At 41.1% G+C, this 20,700-nt stretch overlaps 1 protein-coding gene across 7 annotated transcripts in view; it reads left to right on the forward strand.

The window, feature by feature from the left end:
• Positions 1–20,700, forward strand: part of LOC138753515 (formin-like) — a 395,939-nt gene that overhangs the window by 28,678 nt on the left and 346,561 nt on the right. For all 7 annotated transcript variants that reach the window (XM_069916622.1, XM_069916621.1, XM_069916624.1 and 4 more), the window contains one exon: positions 9,327–9,451. In XM_069916622.1, the coding sequence (XP_069772723.1) occupies positions 9,327–9,451 (125 nt within the window). The remainder of the gene's footprint in view (positions 1–9,326; positions 9,452–20,700) is intronic.

The raw sequence follows: 20,700 nt of genomic DNA on the forward strand, positions 1-20,700 counted from the left end.
CCTATGCACCTGTTGCCAATCAAAGGCAAAAGTCAATGTGATTCAATAAGTAATAGAATTTTGGATGACTGTGACAAATTTTGTTTATTGATAGCAACCTCCTTCTGATTAGGAGTTTGTGGATTGGAGTATATTCCACCATTTTGCACACTACAACTGAACCTGCAGGTACCTCAATCTCTCAAGGTTTTGTTGCGTGTCACCCCAAACCACACATCTCTGCAGGTTCTAGGTAAAAGATTATTTTTTTTCTTCTAGACTATTGAATTTTCAGAGCTAGACATCATGCATCTTCAACTTGTTCTCCTTTTGTAAGTAGGAGTGCTGATGCCCTGTTGATGATCAGTAGGTCAGTAAAATTGGCCAGATGCTTTCCAATCACTGTTTACCACAACTCATCTCATTCTCATGTCAAGAAACAAATAGGGTTGCAAACATAATATTGGTAAATTAAATGAAGCTATTGTTGCAGCCTGAGAAAGTTAATGAGCTGTTATATTTTATGAACATGACAATTATATCTTTTTGACAATGAAATTTTATCTCAGTGGCATCAACACATAGATGTGAAGTGATATCCAAACTTTGATAAGAACACATAATTTTAACTACAAATCCAACATCCAAATCCTTTCCAATCCAAGTTAGACCAATTAAAAGCAATAAAGACATTGTCTGATTGTGGAATGTCCACATTTTGTGCCACTTCAGGCAATGATCAGGAGAATGCCAATAATTTTATTTTGGGGTTACCTCTATGTTCCAGTCATTATTCCTGAACCAGATAACCTCCTCCCCTTCATTTCACTGACATTCTCTGAGTGCATGATATTATTGACTGATCTTTGTCATATCATTATTTTAATTGTAGCAAATAGATGAGAGCTGTGGACAGAACCTATGGTATTATTGAGAAACTGTTCTATTCACTCCACCTTGTTCTGTAACAAGTACTAGCTGGGCTTTTGCTGAGTAATGCCACTGAAATGTAGACATTTTTGTTGTCATTCTCCATCATGCAGAAGTGAAATGAGATATTTTAACCATAGATAATATACAGTAAAAGCATTTTGTTGAACACTCAAGAATCTTCAGGAGAAATGCAGTGAAGTCGATGTGATGGGATACTTGTGTTCCGATAACCTAAATGTTACCTGTTCCAAGCTCAAGAAATGAAATTCTATCAGGTTTTCATAGAAATGCTGATGTATGTTACTAAGGTATGAATGATGGTCTTTATTTACTTTGAAGAGCAATGATCATTTGATCCATTTGAAGTAAATTGTATGCATTTGATAGCCTCCTCCAACATTCAGATGACAGGTATACCCCATTTTATGAAACTAGAGTATCCCTATAAAACCTTCTGTAAGCTGAAATGGTGTAAAGCGAAGACCCATTAGCTGCAGTTCAAGTACCTCTTATTCAAAAACATTTTTTTTTAGCATTGACATGATGTCACAAGTGGAGAATACAAAATTCAACACCTGACTTGCCCATTTTGGGATTCTGATGCTCTGCTGGCGCCATTTTGATTACAATAAGAGTTTTTTTAAAAAAGAGAGATCTTTGATTCTGGCCAGGAGGATTCCAAACAGAGCTGGGCCCAAGTCTTCAGCATCGGCTGCAGCCAGAATCCGTGACGGTGACTCCATTCTCAACACTGGGTGTGGTGCCATCTGCATCGAAGAAGTCACCTCGGGCTCCCAGGATGAAGTGGGGACTGTAGTCCAAGACCAGCAGCGGCAATGGGATGGTGGTCTTCTTTTGTAAGAAGAGATCAAGTTTTGTTTTGCTTGGTAAGTTCATGTGAATTTTTCACTTGTGGTATCATGTCGGTGCTCAAAAAGCTCATTACTCCAAAATCCATAAAAACCAAAAGAACATCTGGTCCCAAGCATTTCAGATAAGTGATTCTTGACCAGTACAATTGAAGGCTATTTTCATAAAAGCGAAAACGCATTCAAATTTCTTTCAGATAGCAAACATAGTTTCTTTGTAAAAGTGAATATTCATAAAACGGAGACTACCTGTAATACCATCTGCTATCAAGCCCATTTTTAATGTCTTAGGCAGGCACATGGATGAAGAAAAATAGAGGGTTATGTGGTCAGAAAGGTTTAGTGTTTTTTAAAAGTTTCTTTTTGGTATATCAAAGTCGGCACAACATCATAGGCCAAAGGGCCTGTACTGAACTGTGCTGTAATATTCTATAAAACTATAATGTTGCAGGTTCCTCACAACTGTTGAGCTGATTGATTCATCACATGCAGAGATTTGTAATTGAAAATAAAAATATTGAGATTTTATTTGTTATTCTTAGAGAAGGGTTATAAATATCTTAAGATATGAACTAGAATGTATCTGTATCCTCTTAATTGTTTGTATTTTCTAATTACACACTGTCTAATGGCTTCTGCTGATGATCAGTACAAGGGCCTTAACTTTTTATCTGGGATTCTGAACACCAGCAACCTCCAAAAACTGGCACTTTTTCGGTAGATGACATTACACATAAGTAACGTTAATTTCCTGGAATAAATGCTCTGTTTTCAAAGTCCCTGTCGTACCCATCCACACCCCCATGGGTACCCCCTCTTACCTTCAGTAGAAAAGTGACTCTCTGCCCCCAGCACCCGGTGGGAAAGAAGCAGGTGGCAGTTGACTCAATACGGAAGCAATGGCTGGCTTCCTTACCCATAATTCCCCATGCATCTAAAACCACTCTGACGCTGGTGGGTGGTGCTTGAGAAGGATGGTGCAGCGCTGGTGGGGTGCATCTTGCTAATGATTTAGTGGAGCGCCTGAAAGCTGCCAGCGCTCTACTCCACTGCCCCAACAGCCTGCTTCTTCTGCAGCTCTGCACCTCGTGTCTGGCCTTTTGTCCCACTTGGGGACTGGCTCCGAGCAGCCGACGCTGGCTTCCTTTTTGTCTGAGCTTCCGGGCCTCCAACCTCCACCTAACCAATGCGCTGGTCAAAAACAACACCCATGTTTGGAATAGGGTGCAAAATAGTCTGGTAAGGGGGAGCTGATGGGCAGGGGTGTTGGGTGGGGTGGTGACAGGGAGGGGTCAGGGAGTGGTGATGGATGGCCGGCCTGATGGCGACCAGGTTGGGGGGGTGTGGAGTTGGCCAGGGTGTGGAGGTGGGGGCCGGATGGTGAGGGCTAGGAGTGATTCTGAAATCCAGAAGATTCCAAACAATGGCAGGTGTCCAGTTCCAATGATCCCAGATAAAAGGTAAGACACCTGTAATTAACATCTTCCAGCCTTTCCCCCCACAATTTATTCATTTATATGGTGCGGACATTTCTGGCAGTGCTTAAATTTGTTGACCATACTGAATTATCATTGAACTGAGGAAGCAGTTAAGAGTCGATCACATTGGTAAGACTGAAGTCAAATGGAGGTCAGAATGGGCAAGGATTTCCTTCCCTGAAAGATACTGGTATGATTATGACAATTCAGTAGTTTCATGATTATTATTACTGAGGCTAGATTTTGTTTTAATTTAAAAAAAAATCCAGATTATTTGAATTTAAAATTCTCAGCTGCTGTGGTATGATTCAAACACAGTTCTCCACGTGGTTGGGACATTTCACCCTGTCTTCTGGTGCGGGCAACCTACCCATAATTTACCATTTGTCTATGCCTATGTTTTTGTACTTCTGTTCTTTTTCTTTTGGGAAGCCATATCTTTCTTTGGCTTGGCTTCGCGGACGAAGATTTATGGAGGGGGTAAAAAGTCCACGTCAGCTGCAGGCTCGTTTGTGGCTGACCAGTCCGATGCGGGACAGGCAGACACGATTGCAGCGGTTGCAAGGGAAAATTGGTTGGTTGGGGTTGGGTGTTGGGTTTTTCCTCCTTTGCCTTTTGTCAGTGAGGTGGGCTCTGCGGTCTTCTTCAAAGGAGGCTGCTGCCCGCCAAACTGTGAGGCGCCAAGATGCACGGTTTGAGGCGTTATCAGCCCACTGGCGGTGGTCAATGTGGCAGGCACCAAGAGATTTCTTTAGGCAGTCCTTGTACCTTTTCTTTGGTGCACCTCTGTCACGGTGGCCAGTGGAGAGCTCGCCATATAATACGATCTTGGGAAGGCGATGGTCCTCCATTCTGGAGACGTGACCCATCCAGCGCAGCTGGATCTTCAGCAGCGTGGACTCGATGCTGTCGACCTCTGCCATCTCGAGTACCTCGACGTTAGGGGTGTGAGAGCTCCAATGGATGTTGAGGATGGAGCGGAGACAACGCTGGTGGAAGCGTTCTAGGAGCCGTAGGTGGTGCCGGTAGAGGACCCATGATTCGGAGCCGAACAGGAGTGTGGGTATGACAACGGCTCTGTATACGCTTATCTTTGTGAGGTTTTTCAGTTGGTTGTTTTTCCAGACTCTTTTGTGTAGTCTTCCAAAGGCGCTATTTGCCTTGGCGAGTCTGTTGTCTATCTCATTGTCGATCCTTGCATCTGATGAAATGGTGCAGCCGAGATAGGTAAACTGGTTGACCGTTTTGAGTTTTGTGTGCCCGATGGAGATGTGGGGGGGCTGGTAGTCATGGTGGGGAGCTGGCTGATGGAGGACCTCAGTTTTCTTCAGGCTGACTTCCAGGCCAAACATTTTGGCAGTTTCCGCAAAGCAGGACGTCAAGCGCTGAAGAGCTGGCTCTGAATGGGCAACTAAAGCGGCATCATCTGCAAAGAGTAGTTCACGGACAAGTTTCTCTTGTGTCTTGGTGTGAGCTTGCAGGCGCCTCAGATTGAAGAGACTGCCATCCGTGCGGTACCGGATGTAAACAGCGTCTTCATTGTTGGGGTCTTTCATGGCTTGGTTCAGCATCATGCTGAAGAAGATTGAAAAGAGGGTTGGTGCGAGAACACAGCCTTGCTTCACGCCATTGTTAATGGAGAAGGGTTCAGAGAGCTCATTGCTGTATCTGACCCGACCTTGTTGGTTTTCGTGCAGTTGGATAATCATGTTGAGGAACTTTGGGGGACATCCGATGCGCTCTAGTATTTGCCAAAGCCCTTTCCTGCTCACGGTATCGAAGGCTTTGGTGAGGTCAACAAAGGTGATGTAGAGTCCTTTGTTTTGTTCTCTGCACTTTTCTTGGAGCTGTCTGAGGGCAAAGACCATGTCAGTGGTTCCTCTGTTTGCGCGAAAGCCGCACTGTGATTCTGGGAGAATATTCTCAGCGACACTAGGTATTATTCTATTTAGTAGAATCCTAGCGAAGATTTTGCCTGCAATGGAGAGCAACGTGATTCCCCTGTAGTTTGAGCAGTCTGATTTCTCGCCTTTGTTTTTGTACAGGGTGATGATGGTGGCATCACGAAGATCCTGAGGCAGTTTACCTTGGTCCCAACAAAGCTTGAAAAACTCATGCAGTTTGGCATGCAGAGTTTTGCCGCCAGCCTTCCAGACTTCTGGGGGGATTCCATCCATACCTGCTGCTTTGCCACTTTTCAGTTGTTCGATTGCCTTATATGTCTCATCCAGGGTGGGAACCTCATCCAGCTCTAGCCTTAGGGGCTGTTGAGGGAGCTGGAGCAGGGCGGAATCTTGGACTGAGCGGTTGGTACTGAAAAGAGATTGGAAGTGTTCTGACCATCGGTTGAGGATGGAGATCTTGTCGCTGAGGAGGACTTTGCCGTCTGAGCTGCGCAGCGGGCTTTGGACTTGGGGTGAGGGGCCGTACACAGCCTTTAGAGCCTCGTAGAAACCCCTGAAGTCGCCAATGTCCGCGCTGAGCTGTGTTCGTTTGGCGAGGCTAGTCCACCACTCATTTTGGATCTCCCGGAGTTTGCGCTGAAGTTGGCTGCATGCGCGACGGAAGGCTTGTTTCTTCTCTGGACAGGACGGCTTTGTAAGGTGAGCCTGGTGGGCAGCTCGCTTCTTTGCCAGCAGCTCCTGGATTTCCTGGCTGTTTTCGTCAAACCAGTCCTTGTTTTTCCTGGAGGAGAAGCCCAGTACCTCTTCAGTGGATTGCAGTATGGTAGCCTTCAACTGATCCCAGAGGGTTTCAGGGGACGGGTCCGTGAGGCGGGTTGCAACGTCGAGCTTTGCTTTGAGGTTTGCCTGGAAGTTTCCTCTCGCTTCGTCTGACTGCAGTTTTCCAACATTGAACCTCTTTCTGGGGGCTTTATTGTTCCTGGGCTTTGGCTTGAAGTGAAGGTTGAGCTTGTAGCGAACCAGCCGGTGGTCAGTGTGGCATTCCGCGCTAGGCATGACCCTGGTGTGGAGCACATCTTGTTTGTCACTTTCTCGCACAAGACTGACAGCCACCGACCTGAACGTCGGTCTGCCCTCATTGCACATGAACTCCTCAGACTTGACATCGACATAGCCGCTCTCAGTGAAGTCCGCCTGGCAGATGTAGGCAGCCTCCAAGAACGCGGCGCGGGCTACACACTCTACTGGTCTGGCAAGCCTTCGGATGAACGACGCCTATCTGGTGTAGGCTTCATGGTCAAGAGCTTCATTGCCTCCAAACTCGAAAACCTTCCGACAGGCCTCTCGGACCGAATCATGTCCATGCGACTCCCACTTCAAAACAAGCGTCACATCACCCTCATCAGTGTCTATGCTCCAACCCTCCAGGCGGAACCAGCAGAAAAGAACAAGTTCTACACCGACCTGCGCAACCTCATCCAACGTACCCCTACAGCCGACAAGGTTGTCATCCTGGGCGACTTCAACGCTCGTGTCGGTAAAGACTCAGAAACCTGGCCAGGAATCCTGGGCAAGCATGGCGTCGGCAAGTGCAACGACAATGGGCGCCTCCTGTTGGAGCTCTGCGCAGAACAGCGACTTGTCATTACAAACACCCTTTTTCAGCAGAGGGACAGCCTTAAGACCACCTGGATGCATCCCCGATCCAAACACTGGCACCTCCTGGACTACATCCTGGAAGCCATATCTCATAATTAAGAAAATCCCACATGGTTGTTTGAAGCCTATAATAATATCTGGTAGAGTTTTGTCCTTTTTCCCAAATGTATCTTTGAATGGGAATTGCGTTGTGAAAAATAATGAAGCCACAAGGAATTGTAACCCAACAGAGTGTGACTTTTGCAGAAATGTTTCCTTGACAAACTGAGGTGGAATGGGCATGAATAAAAGGTAAGGGATGAAGATAGCATGTTTGAATGGTAGTGCCCTCCATAATGTTTGGAATAAAGACATGTTTTATCCTTTATTTGCCCGTGGTTCACAGTTTTAAATTTGAAATCAAACAATTCACATGTAATTAAAGTACACATTCCAGATTTTATTCAAAGTTATTCATATACCTTTTGGTTTGACCATGTAGAAATTACTGCATTTTTTATATGTAATACCTTCACTTAAAGGAACCATAATATTTGAGACATTTGGCTTCACAGGTGTTTGTGAGTACTCGGGTATATATAATTGCTTCATTGGTGCAGGTATAAGAGAGGTAGGCTTCCTTCTAAGCTTTTGATTGCCTTTGAGTCTACAGTTGCTGAGTTTCAACATGAGGACCAGAGAAAGTCAAAGAAGCCATTATAAGGCTAAAAAACAAGAATAAAACAGTAAGGGACATCGCCCAATCCTTGCATTAATTACATTAAAGATTACAAAAACTCAAATGTTTGGAACATCATTAAGAAGAAAGAGCATACTGATGAGCTCAGTAATGGCAAAGGAACTGATAGACCAAGGAAAACCACTACTGATGACAGAAGAATTCTCATTGTTATGAAGAAAAATCCCCAAACACTTGTCCAACAGATCAAAAACATTCTGCAGGAGCCTGGTTTGGATGTGTCAATGTCTACTGTCTCCAGAAAACTTCATGAATAAAAATATAGAGGCTGAATTGCAAGTTGAAAACCATGGGAAAGGTAGTATGCTTTGGATCTTGGGCACTTCCTTTATGTCTCCACACTTTGCTCTTGCTCTGATACAGGTTAATCTTGCTCTCATCAGTCCACAAGAATTTCTTCCAAAATTCTTCACTGTCTTTCAAATATTTCTTGGCAAACTGTAATATGGCCAACCTTTCTGTTGTGAACTAGTAATTTGCATTGTATAGAGTAGCCACTGTATTTCTGTACATGAAATATTCTACAGACAGTAGTCCTTGATCTGTCTCCTGAAGATGTGTTGGATATACATTTGGGGATTTTTCTTCATTATGATGAGAATTCTTCAGTCATCAGCAGTAGAGATCTTTCTTGGAATCCCAGTCCCATTGCGATAACTGAGCTCACCAGTATGTTCTTTGTCACAATGTTCCAAACTATTAATTTTGGTAATCCAAAGGTTTAGGCGATGGCTCTTACTGTTCTTGTTTTTCAGCTTCATAATAGCACAACTCTGGTCCTCCTGTTGAAAAATGGCAACTACAGGCTCCAAAGGTGATCAAAAGCTTAGAAGCAAGTCCAGCTCTCTTGTACCTGCACTAATGAAGCAATTAAACATATCTGAGTAAACATAAACACCTGTGAAGCCAAATGTCCCAAACATTATGGTGTCCTGAAACGAGGAAGCTATGTTTATTTTAAAAAATGCCGTAATTTCTATATGATCAAACCAAAATGTACATAAATAACCTTGAACAAAATCTGAAATGTGCACTTTAATTACATGTGAAATGTTTAATTCCAAATTTAAAAATGTGGAGCACAGGAACAAATAATGGAAAAAGGTGTCTGTCCCAAACATTATTGACATGCTGTGAACGACCATGATCAGTTTATTTGAGGTCATTTAACTGTCACTGCTCAAGGAATGATGAGGATGGCTCTGATTTTATTTTTTTTTCAAAAATATCTTTGTTTTCATGGTTGAATAATCTGCTTTTTACATCATTCAGGAAACTAATAATGATGAGAAAAATGATTTATGGCTGTTGTTGACTGTAAAATGTTTTGATCTATTTAACAACAAACATGTCTACAATTGATACCTCACAATGTACATGACTGTAATTTAAATTCAGTCAAATAAATCATGAATCACAGCAGCCCGATGGTTATATTGTTGAATTCAATCATGACAAATTATGAAATCCATTTCAATGTATCTGACAAAATTATTATTGGATTGTCAAACATACTCCGCTCATTCTCTCTCTTCATTCAGGAAAGGGAATTCACCATCTCATACCAATCTTTTTGCAGATGAATCCAGTTTTATAGTCCAGTGCTGACTTGTATGTCTTCAGGATGCACAGTAGATGCTGCCTTACCAATATTATCTGCATTTCACAAGCATGTTTAAAACAAAAACAAAAATTCAGGTTTACAGTAGATTACAAAAATGTTTTCCAAAGAAAATTTTAATGCAATTATGTGCTGACTTTTCAGAAAATGGATCCTATGTTGAAAGAACAGAACATTTCAGTTCAAATTCTTTGGACTTTAAGCTATTTATGATGGATGAAGAAGAAATTGATGCCAATTCTTATCCATTTGATTACATGGAGTTTCATGTAAGTCATGATTTTAACTTATTAATGAATATACTTGATCTTTGGAGGATGGAGTGCTATTGATACAGCAGTTATCTCATTCAGTTTGCTTAATTGCGTGTAAAAAAGCAATCATGGCCTATCCGTTAAATGAGTTCTTCTCCAGCCTTCAGAGCCATGTCTTTTTGATCCTGAGGTTCAGAAATATGAGAACAAGCCATATATTTGAAATTGATTAGCTACAATAGCTTGAAATCCTTTTTGGAAGTCTGCTTCTTTAGCTTCCACAATTGACATTTTTTATTGCTGTAAATTGAGAAATATGTGTCTCTAATTATTATTCAGATTGTTTTTACTTCCAAGGTGCATCTTAGCATTAGTCTATTATGAATATTCACTGATTGTTGAAAGAAATAACAGATTGCAGCATATCAGATGCCTTTATTTATTTCCAATTTGATTTTCTTGTGGTAAAAGTGATAATTCACTCCAGATTTAAATGTTGCAGAAATAACAGAGTTATCAAAGATATTCAAATTGGATCTAGGCACATACCTCGGGAAGGTAAAGGATTTGGTTTGGTCCTTTCAGATTTCCTTGTGGTCAGAGAATGAAAGATCTCATTCATAATTTTACGTATGTCACAGGGCAAGCTGGCTATAGAAAATAATAGAATAAAAAATGCTTTGTGATGAATGACCAGGTTGAATGTGTTGGCCAAGCGTGTGGCCTGAATGAAGTTTGGGAGCATGGGTCATGTGTGAAGTTTGGGAGCATGGGTCACGTGTGAAGTTTGGGAGCATGGGTCACGTGTGAAGTTTGGGAGCATGGGTCACGTGTGAAGTTTGGGAGCATGGGTCACGTGTGAAGTTTGGGAGCATGGGTCACGTGTGAAGTTTGGGAGCATGGGTCACGTGTGAAGTTTGGGAGCATGGGTCACGTGTGAAGTTTGGGAGCATGGGTCACGTGTGAAGTTTGGGAGCATGGGTCACGTGTGAAGTTTGGGAGCATGGGTCACGTGTGAAGTTTGGGAGCATGGGTCACGTGTGAAGTTTGGGAGCATGGGTCACGTGTGAAGTTTGGGAGCATGGGTCACGTGTGAAGTTTGGGAGCATGGGTCACGTGTGAAGTTTGGGAGCATGGGTCACGTGTGAAGTTTGGGAGCATGGGTCACGTGTGAAGTTTGGGAGCATGGGTCACGTGTGAAGTTTGGGAGCATGGGTCACGTGTGAAGTTTGGGAGCATGGGTCACGTGTGAAGTTTGGGAGCATGGGTCACGTGTGAAGTTTGGGAGCATGGGTCACGTGTGAAGTTTGGGAGCATGGGTCACGTGTGAAGTTTGGGAGCATGGGTCACGTGTGAAGTTTGGGAGCATGGGTCACGTGTGAAGTTTGGGAGCATGGGTCACGTGTGAAGTTTGGGAGCATGGGTCACGTGTGAAGTTTGGGAGCATGGGTCACGTGTGAAGTTTGGGAGCATGGGTCACGTGTGAAGTTTGGGAGCATGGGTCACGTGTGAAGTTTGGGAGCATGGGTCACGTGTGAAGTTTGGGAGCATGGGTCACGTGTGAAGTTTGGGAGCATGGGTCACGTGTGAAGTTTGGGAGCATGGGTCACGTGTGAAGTTTGGGAGCATGGGTCACGTGTGAAGTTTGGGAGCATGGGTCACGTGTGAAGTTTGGGAGCATGGGTCACGTGTGAAGTTTGGGAGCATGGGTCACGTGTGAAGTTTGGGAGCATGGGTCACGTGTGAAGTTTGGGAGCATGGGTCACGTGTGAAGTTTGGGAGCATGGGTCACGTGTGAAGTTTGGGAGCATGGGTCACGTGTGAAGTTTGGGAGCATGGGTCACGTGTGAAGTTTGGGAGCATGGGTCACGTGTGAAGTTTGGGAGCATGGGTCACGTGTGAAGTTTGGGAGCATGGGTCACGTGTGAAGTTTGGGAGCATGGGTCACGTGTGAAGTTTGGGAGCATGGGTCACGTGTGAAGTTTGGGAGCATGGGTCACGTGTGAAGTTTGGGAGCATGGGTCACGTGTGAAGTTTGGGAGCATGGGTCACGTGTGAAGTTTGGGAGCATGGGTCACGTGTGAAGTTTGGGAGCATGGGTCACGTGTGAAGTTTGGGAGCATGGGTCACGTGTGAAGTTTGGGAGCATGGGTCACGTGTGAAGTTTGGGAGCATGGGTCACGTGTGAAGTTTGGGAGCATGGGTCACGTGTGAAGTTTGGGAGCATGGGTCACGTGTGAAGTTTGGGAGCATGGGTCACGTGTGAAGTTTGGGAGCATGGGTCACGTGTGAAGTTTGGGAGCATGGGTCACGTGTGAAGTTTGGGAGCATGGGTCACGTGTGAAGTTTGGGAGCATGGGTCACGTGTGAAGTTTGGGAGCATGGGTCACGTGTGAAGTTTGGGAGCATGGGTCACGTGTGAAGTTTGGGAGCATGGGTCACGTGTGAAGTTTGGGAGCATGGGTCACGTGTGAAGTTTGGGAGCATGGGTCACGTGTGAAGTTTGGGAGCATGGGTCACGTGTGAAGTTTGGGAGCATGGGTCACGTGTGAAGTTTGGGAGCATGGGTCACGTGTGAAGTTTGGGAGCATGGGTCACGTGTGAAGCTTGGGAGCATGGGTCACGTGTGAAGTTTGGGAGCATGGGTCACGTGTGAAGTTTGGGAGCATGGGTCACGTGTGAAGTTTGGGAGCATGGGTCACGTGTGAAGTTTGGGAGCATGGGTCACGTGTGAAGTTTGGGAGCATGGGTCACGTGTGAAGTTTGGGAGCATGGGTCACGTGTGAAGTTTGGGAGCATGGGTCACGTGTGAAGTTTGGGAGCATGGGTCACGTGTGAAGTTTGGGAGCATGGGTCACGTGTGAAGTTTGGGAGCATGGGTCACGTGTGAAGTTTGGGAGCATGGGTCACGTGTGAAGTTTGGGAGCATGGGTCACGTGTGAAGTTTGGGAGCATGGGTCACGTGTGAAGTTTGGGAGCATGGGTCACGTGTGAAGTTTGGGAGCATGGGTCACGTGTGAAGTTTGGGAGCATGGGTCACGTGTGAAGTTTGGGAGCATGGGTCACGTGTGAAGTTTGGGAGCATGGGTCACGTGTGAAGTTTGGGAGCATGGGTCACGTGTGAAGTTTGGGAGCATGGGTCACGTGTGAAGTTTGGGAGCATGGGTCACGTGTGAAGTTTGGGAGCATGGGTCACGTGTGGCTGGAGCTTGCACCTACATGTCTGCTTACCATTGTATGATAATTAATGCCTATGCTGCAGAGCTTGGTCTCAGTTGTCTTGATGACTGCTGTTGTGGGATCAAGACCATGCTCTTTAGCCCATGTTAAAAGCAACGATGTACAGACTTCCACTTGTATTCAGATTCACGATATGAATAAAGCATACACTTTTGGCAAATCTTCAGCAAGGAAGAAGTAGAGAAGGTAAAATGAAACAGAATTATTCTGATAAAATCCTTTGGAGCACAATTATGACAAAAAACAATACTTTGTTTCATCTGAGGGACAAGCTCAAGACATTATGGCAACACTTCTAGTCCAGCCACTGGCCTCAGATGGTGTAAGCAATAGACCACAAAGATTTCCACATCACCTATGCATGAACTGGCTCAATTGATTTTATCTGCTGGCCTTGAAACATCAGCATCAATAGAAAGGTTGGATCAAAATCTATGTTGAAGCTTTCAAAGACGAGCACTCAGCGGCACAAGGACAGCTTCTCTCCTGCTGCCATCAGATTCCTGAATAATCAATGAACCAAAGACACTGCCTTACTTTTTGTGCCCTATTATTATTTTTATTTTATTTTTGTAGTAATGTTGGAAGATGGTTATAATATGAATGTTTGCTCTGTGATGCTGCCGCAAAACACTGAATTTCATGACTTGTTGATGACAATAAATCCTGGTTCTGATTCTAACAAAATTTGAATTTTCTTCGATAACAGTTCACTGATAAACTATCGACTCTCAGCCTACAAGAATCAGAGTGCCCACATTGGCTGCACAGAAATCCACCATATTGACCTCCATGAAGATGTTCTTGACTGCTCTCCATAGAGGATCATGGGTTAATAGGGTTAATTAAGGATTTAGTTAACCACAGATGGAAAGTATTCCTGAATTGGAAACTACCATTCCTCTCAAAGCAATTCAGGGTGGAGATCCAGCAGAAAACCTGCAATCTAAAGATCAGATATTGAATGGAAAGAGCACAGGAGGTTCAGCAAATCCATGACATACATGGGTTCTTCAGCACAATTATAGCTTGCTACATCCCAGTCGTGTAAATTGAATTTAGCAAGGGTGGAAAGCCATCAAACCTCACCTGGTAATCTGTCTTTGACCCAAGTTCACCTGACTCCAAGCTAATATTAGCTATTTAACTGAGTTTTTCCGCTACTCCTGATTGCCAAACAGGAGGAAAGGTCATATTCAATTTTTTTTTTAAATCAACAACCCTTGGGAGCAGAAGTTCTAAATCTGGTGGTTCAGTCATAAATATACAATCTCTCTGTATAGATGAGGACAACATACCAGACCATTTCAGAGATGCCACAATCAGTTGCAGAAAGGAGGCGAGGCCAACTGTGATCTTTACAGACGAGTGTTTCTCCATACTTCCTCCCCCCACCTCTTTGTTGTCAGCAATGAGAAGGTCATTGCCAGGCTTACCTCAACCATCTTCTCCCGGAGGAGTCACGTGATGGAGTAGTGGCCGGACGGTGAACTCCAGCCCTCTCCAGAAAAGTCGGAAAAAACAAAGGAAAACACAAAGGCACAAAAATAAAAATTAAAGTAAAGTGAGTATAAAGGTGGAAAGAAGATGGCGACGAAAAAAGAAAAATCGAAACCAACGGTAAGAAGAGAGGAAGAGAAGACAACGGAAGAAGAAGGAGAAGGCCTTACCTGTTCGAAGAGGCCCGCGGTGGAGAGAGAAACCCGCTCCCTCAGGTCGGTAGAAAGTGGACTACAAAAATGGCTCGCTGAGCCAAGTAAAAGTGCGCAACCGCGCATGCGTGATTCCTCGCGCATGCGCGATGCGCATGCAAAAAAACACACCGACGGGAGGGGTGACCAGCTGGGGAGTCGATCTCCACAGCCGGCAATTACAGCTGCAGAACAGCTGCAGCAAGAGGAGAATATAGAAGACAACGAAAACAAGAAAGAAGAGAAGAAAAGGACAACAAAGAAACAACAGATGGCCAACCCAGAGGAAGAAGAAGAAGAAGAGGAAGAGGAAGAGTACAGTGAAATAGAAGAAGAAGGTAAAGGCAAGACAAAGGATATACTTTCTCTTATTAAAGAATACGTGGAGTCATTTAAAGAATGGCAAGCGCAAGAATTTAATGATTTAAGAAGAATAAACAATACAGAAGAGAAAATGAATAAAATAGATATGACCTTATCAGAAATGGGAAAAAGAATGGACAAGGTGGAAGAATGAGAAGCAGCAGTAGAAATGGAGGTAGAGGACTTAAAAAAGAAATTAGAGGAATCTAATAAAAAAGTTAAAGAGACACAAGAACTGTTAGCTCAGAAAATAGATATAATGGAAAATTATAACAGAAGAAATAACATAAAGATAGTGGGCCTTAAGGAAGATGAAGAAGGCAAGAATATGAGAGAGTTTATAAAAGATTGGATCCCTAGGATCCTAGGATGTCCAGAACTACAGCAAGAAATGGAAATAGAAAGGGCACATAGAGCAGTGGCCTTTAAACCACAACCACAACAAAAGCCAAGATCTATTTTAGTAAAATTCCTAAGATATACTACAAGAGAAAAGGTACTGGAGAAAACCATGGAAAAAGTAAGAGAGGGCAACAAGCCACTGGAGTACAAAGGGCAAAAAATCTTCATTTATCCAGATATAAGTTTTGAACTCCTGAAGAAGAGAAAGGAGTTCAATACAGCAAAGGCGATTTTATGGAAGAAAGGGTATAAATTTATAATAAAGCATCCAGCGGTATTGAAAATATTTATTCCAGGACAGCAAAACAGACTATTCTCGGATCCAGAGGAAGCACGAAAATTTGCAGAACAATTACAAAATAGACTGAGAGATGAAGACGTGTAACGAGAGTACAAAAGACTGCGAACTAAAAAGACACACAAGTTTTGAACTCCTGAAGAAGAGGAAGGAGTTCAATACATCGAAAACGATCTTATGGAAAAAAACTATTCTCGGATCCAGAGGAAGCAAGGAAATTTGCAGAACAACTACAAAACAAACAGAGAGATGAAGACATGTAATAAGAGTAAAAATGACCACGATTTATATGTATGTGGGTAAAGAGGTATATGTGTGTATATGTATAATGTGCATACATGAATGTATCCGTATTTAGAGGAAAATATAGATAGTATAGACAAGAATTAATAAGGGAAGGAAATGGAATAGAGGGAATAAGGAGGGAATTAAAAGAGTGACCTTTGTTACATATGAAAAGTGAAATCTTTTCTGGGGGGGGCCGGGTGGGGAGGAGTTACGGTCACTGCAAAATCAGCTGACGCTTGCGAGTGAATTCGCAAATCCAAATGGAGAGGGGAGATGTGGTTGTCCGACAAGGGATAAAGGACAACTCAGGAGGGGAAGGGGAGATTGGGGCTAAAGAAGTTTTAAATAGGAGAATAAAGAAAATGTTTGATGTTTTAGGAATGTTGTCTTATAAAGGGTTCAAAACAAGAAAACAGAAATGGATAAGAAGGAAAGGTAATGATGGAGAAACGGAAAGGGAAGATAAACAAAGTATAAAATGGCTACGTTGAACTATATGACTTTAAATATTAATGGAATACATAACCAAATTAAAAGGAAGAAACTGCTAAATTTACTGAAAACAGAAAAAATTGATATAGCATTTGTGCAAGAAACACATTTAACTGAATTGGAGCACAAGAAATTAAAGAGAGATTGGGTAGGACACGTAACAGCAGCATCGTATAATTCAAAAGCAAGAGGAGTAGCGATATTAATTAGTAAAAATGTGCCATTTAAAATAGAAGAGGAAATAATAGATCAAGCAGGGAGATATGTAATGATAAAATGTCAGATATATTCGGAGTTTTGGAATCTACTCAATGTATATTCACCTAATGAAGAAGATCAAAAGTTTATGCAAGATATCTTTTTGAAGATAGCAGATACGCAAGGGAACATATTAATAGGAGGGGATTTCAACCTGAATTTGGATTCAAATATGGACAAAACTGGGAAAAAAAATTAACAGAAAGAACAAAGTAACCAAATTTATAATTAAATCGATGGAAGAAATGCAACTTTTGGATATATGGAGGAAACAACACCCAAAGGAAAAGGAATATTCATATTACTCGGCTAGACATAAAACATACTCAAGAATAGACCTATTTTTGTTATCAGCTCGTATGCAAGATAAAGTAAGAAAAACAGAATATAAAGCTAGAATACTATCAGACCATTCACCCTTAATATTGACAGTAAAGTTAAAGGACATCCCTCCAAGAATGTATAGATGGAGATTAAACCCCATGTTACTTAAAAGGCAGGATTTTAGAGAATTTATTGAAAAACAAATTAAAATGTATTTTGAAATAAATACGAAATCAGTGAAAGATAAGTTTATACTATGGAATGCAATGAAAGTGTTCATTAGAGGGCAAATAATAAGTTATGTAACCAAGATGAAGAAGGACTATAATCAGGAAACAGAGCAGTTGGAAAGGTAAATACTAAATATAGAAAAAGAATTAGCAATGAAGGAAGATACAACTAAAAGATAAAGATGGCGGATAAAAAAATAAAATATGAAACACTACAAACATATAAGGTGGAGAAGAATATAATGAAGACAAAACAGCAATATTTTGAACTAGGTGAAAAAACGTACAAAATCCTAGCATGGCAGCTTAAGACAGAAGAAGCTAAGAAAATGGTATTGGCATCAAGGAAAAAAGACAAGCAAATTACATATAATCCAAAAGAAATTAAGGAAAACTTTAGAGAATTCTATGAACAATTATACCGAACTGAAAACGAAGGGAAAGAAGGGAAAATAGATGAATTTCTAACTAAAATTGAACTACCAAAACTACAAATAGAGGAACAAAGTAAATTAACAGAGCCATTTGGAATAGTAGAAATACAAGAGATAATAAAAAAATTACCAAATAATAAGAGACCAGGAGAGGATGGATTCCCAATAGAATTCTATAAAACATTTAAAGACTTATTAATTCCGCCCATCCTGGAAGTAATCAACCAGATTGATAAAACACAAAGCTTACCAGATTCATGTAAAACAGCAATAATTACAGTAATACTAAAGCAAGGGAAAGATCCACTCACACCAGCGTCATATAGACCAATATCTTTACTTAACACAGATAAGATAATAGCTAAACTATTAGCAAACAGATTAGCAGAGTATGTACCGAAAATGGTAAATGTAGACCAAACTGGATTTATCAAAAAAAGACGCACAACAGACAATATTTGTAAATTTATTAACTTAATTCATGCAGTAGAAGGGAATAAAGCACCAACAGTAGCAGTTGCTTTAGACGTAGAGAAGGCCTTTGACAGAGTAGAATGGAATTATTTGTTCAAAGTATTGCAAAAATTCAGTTTACCAAAGAAGTATATTAATTGGATTAAAGCATTATATAAGGGACCGTTAGCGTAAGTGACAGTAAATGGACATGTATCAAAGCAATTTAACTTAAGCAGGTCAACATGGCAGGGATGCCCACTATCACCTTTATTGTTTGCGTTAGCTATGGAACCACTAGCAGAATTGCTAAGAATAGATAATAATATAAAAGGGATAAAAATAAAAGACAAGGAATATAAAATCAGTTTATTTGCGGATGATGTTATATTGTACTTAATCAATAAAAGAATTATATAAGAAATTGAAGGAATATGGAGAAGTGTCGGGTTACAAGATAAACGTAAATAAAAGTGAAGCAATGCCTATGAATGATGCGGATTTCTCAAAATTTAAGAAGGAATCACCATTTAGATGGCAAATGCAAGCAATAAGATACCTAGGTGTACAAATAAACAAAAATCTCGGCCAACTATATAAACTCAATTATTATCCACTAATGAAAAAATTACAGGACGATTTAGAGCATTGGAAAGATTTACCACTAACACTAATAGGAAGGATAAACTGTATTAAAATGAACATTTTTCCAAGGATATTATACCTATTTCAGGCATTGCCAATACAACTGACAGAGAAATTCTTCAAGGAGTTAAAGAAAATAATAAGGAAATTTTTATGGAAAGGGGGGAAACCGAGGATAGCACTAGATAAATTAACAGAATGGTATAAACAAGGAGGCTTACAACTGCCAAACTTTAAAAATTATTATAGAGCCGCACAATTAAGATACCTATCAGATTTTTATCAAACCAGGGAAAAGCCAGATTGGACTAGATTAGAATTAGATAAAATAGGGGAAAAGATAACTGAACACATATTATATAAATGGGATGAAAAATTGGTACAACATAGATTTTCTCCAGTATTACATCATCTACTCAATATTTGGAAGAAGATTCATGTAGAAAGAAATAAAACAAATTATCAATTACTAAAACTAATATTGACGCAAAACAAGTTACTCCCTTTTACAATGGATAACCTTTCCTTTAGAGAATGGGAGAAAAAAGGGATTAAAAGAATAGAAAATTGTTTTTCAGGAAATAGATTCTCATCCTTTGAACAAATGAAAGATAAATACAATATAACTCAAGATACAGCACTGGCATATTACCAATTGAGATCCTACTTGAAGGATAAATTAGGAAGCAGTTTGAGTTTGCCAGAGGGAAGTAACTTTGAATATGTGATTACAGATACAATGATAATCAAAAGATTTATAACAAATATGTATATTAAACTGCAAGAAAAGGAGAATGAGGAAACAAATGGTAAAACTAAACAAAAATGGGAACAAGATTTAAATATAAAGATAAAAAAGGAAACATGGGAGAAGTTATGCTCTGGAACGATGAGAAATACAATAAATACGAGGTTACGTATGATACAATATAACTGGATACACAGGCTATACATTACACCTCAAAAGTTAAATAAATGGGACCCAACAGTATCTGATAGATGTTTTCGATGTAAAAAAGAAATGGGAACAACAATTCATGCAATCTGGACATGTGAGAAAGTAGAAAAATTTTGGGAAGATCTAAATCAGATATTAAATAAAATAACAGAAAACAATATACCAAAGAATCCAGAGATCTTCCTCCTAAGTAACATAAAAAACAAAGAATTTGGAATTGATTTGGAGGATGCACAAAAAAGATTTGTTAAGATAGCTCTAGCCGTAGCAAAAAAATGTATTATGTCAACCTGGAAATTGGAAGATAATTTGAAAATACAACAATGGTATATAGAAATGAATAAATGTATTCCATTAGAAAAAATAACATATAGTTTAAGAAATAATATTGAAATATTCGAACAAATATGGGAGCCTTACATTAAACACAATAGCGAAAACCTACTGGGGACAATCACTACCTAAGTTAACAGAAGGAAAAGGAAATGAAAAGAATGGACTCAGTGGAATTTCTGGTGTATTTTTATTGAATGACAACATTGTCTGACTGGTTTAATGTATCCTAGATTTTATACCTTAAATGGACGGGAGGGGGGAGGTAGGGAGGGTGGGATGGGAGGAGGGAGGGGGGGAGAAAATGGCACTGTATATGTGTGAAAAGGAAAAAGTGTGTACCATGGTTAATGTGATTTATGGTGTGAAAAATAAAAAAAATTTAAAAAAAAAACCATCTTCTCCCAAAGGTTGATCTGCTTACCAAATCATAGAGCAGATATTGTCCATCTTCAGGCAGAGTGGGTGTGATCTACAAGGAAAATGTAGTGAGCAGCACCAGCCAATGTACATGGTTCTTTTATAAGCTTGGTACAATCTTTGACTCTATCTGTACGACACTTTTTGAAATTTGGCAGCCCATAAGAATGTGTCTGCTTCATAATGGCATGCAAACAATGGAACTAATCAATAGATCTACAACACAACCAATCCCATGCAGACCGCATACTGATAGATTGTTTCATTGAGCACCTTTGCTCTGTCCACTACAATAACAAGGACCACTCAGTAGCCAACCATTTTAATTCCACATTATTCCCACAATGACTTGTCTCTTCATGGCCTCGTGTATTGTTCAACCAAACCTATCCAGAAATTGGAGGAATAACACCTAATATTCTGACTGGCCACTCT

This window comes from Narcine bancroftii, chromosome 2, assembly GCF_036971445.1.
Source record: "Narcine bancroftii isolate sNarBan1 chromosome 2, sNarBan1.hap1, whole genome shotgun sequence".
Lineage (NCBI taxonomy): Eukaryota > Metazoa > Chordata > Chondrichthyes > Torpediniformes > Narcinidae > Narcine > Narcine bancroftii.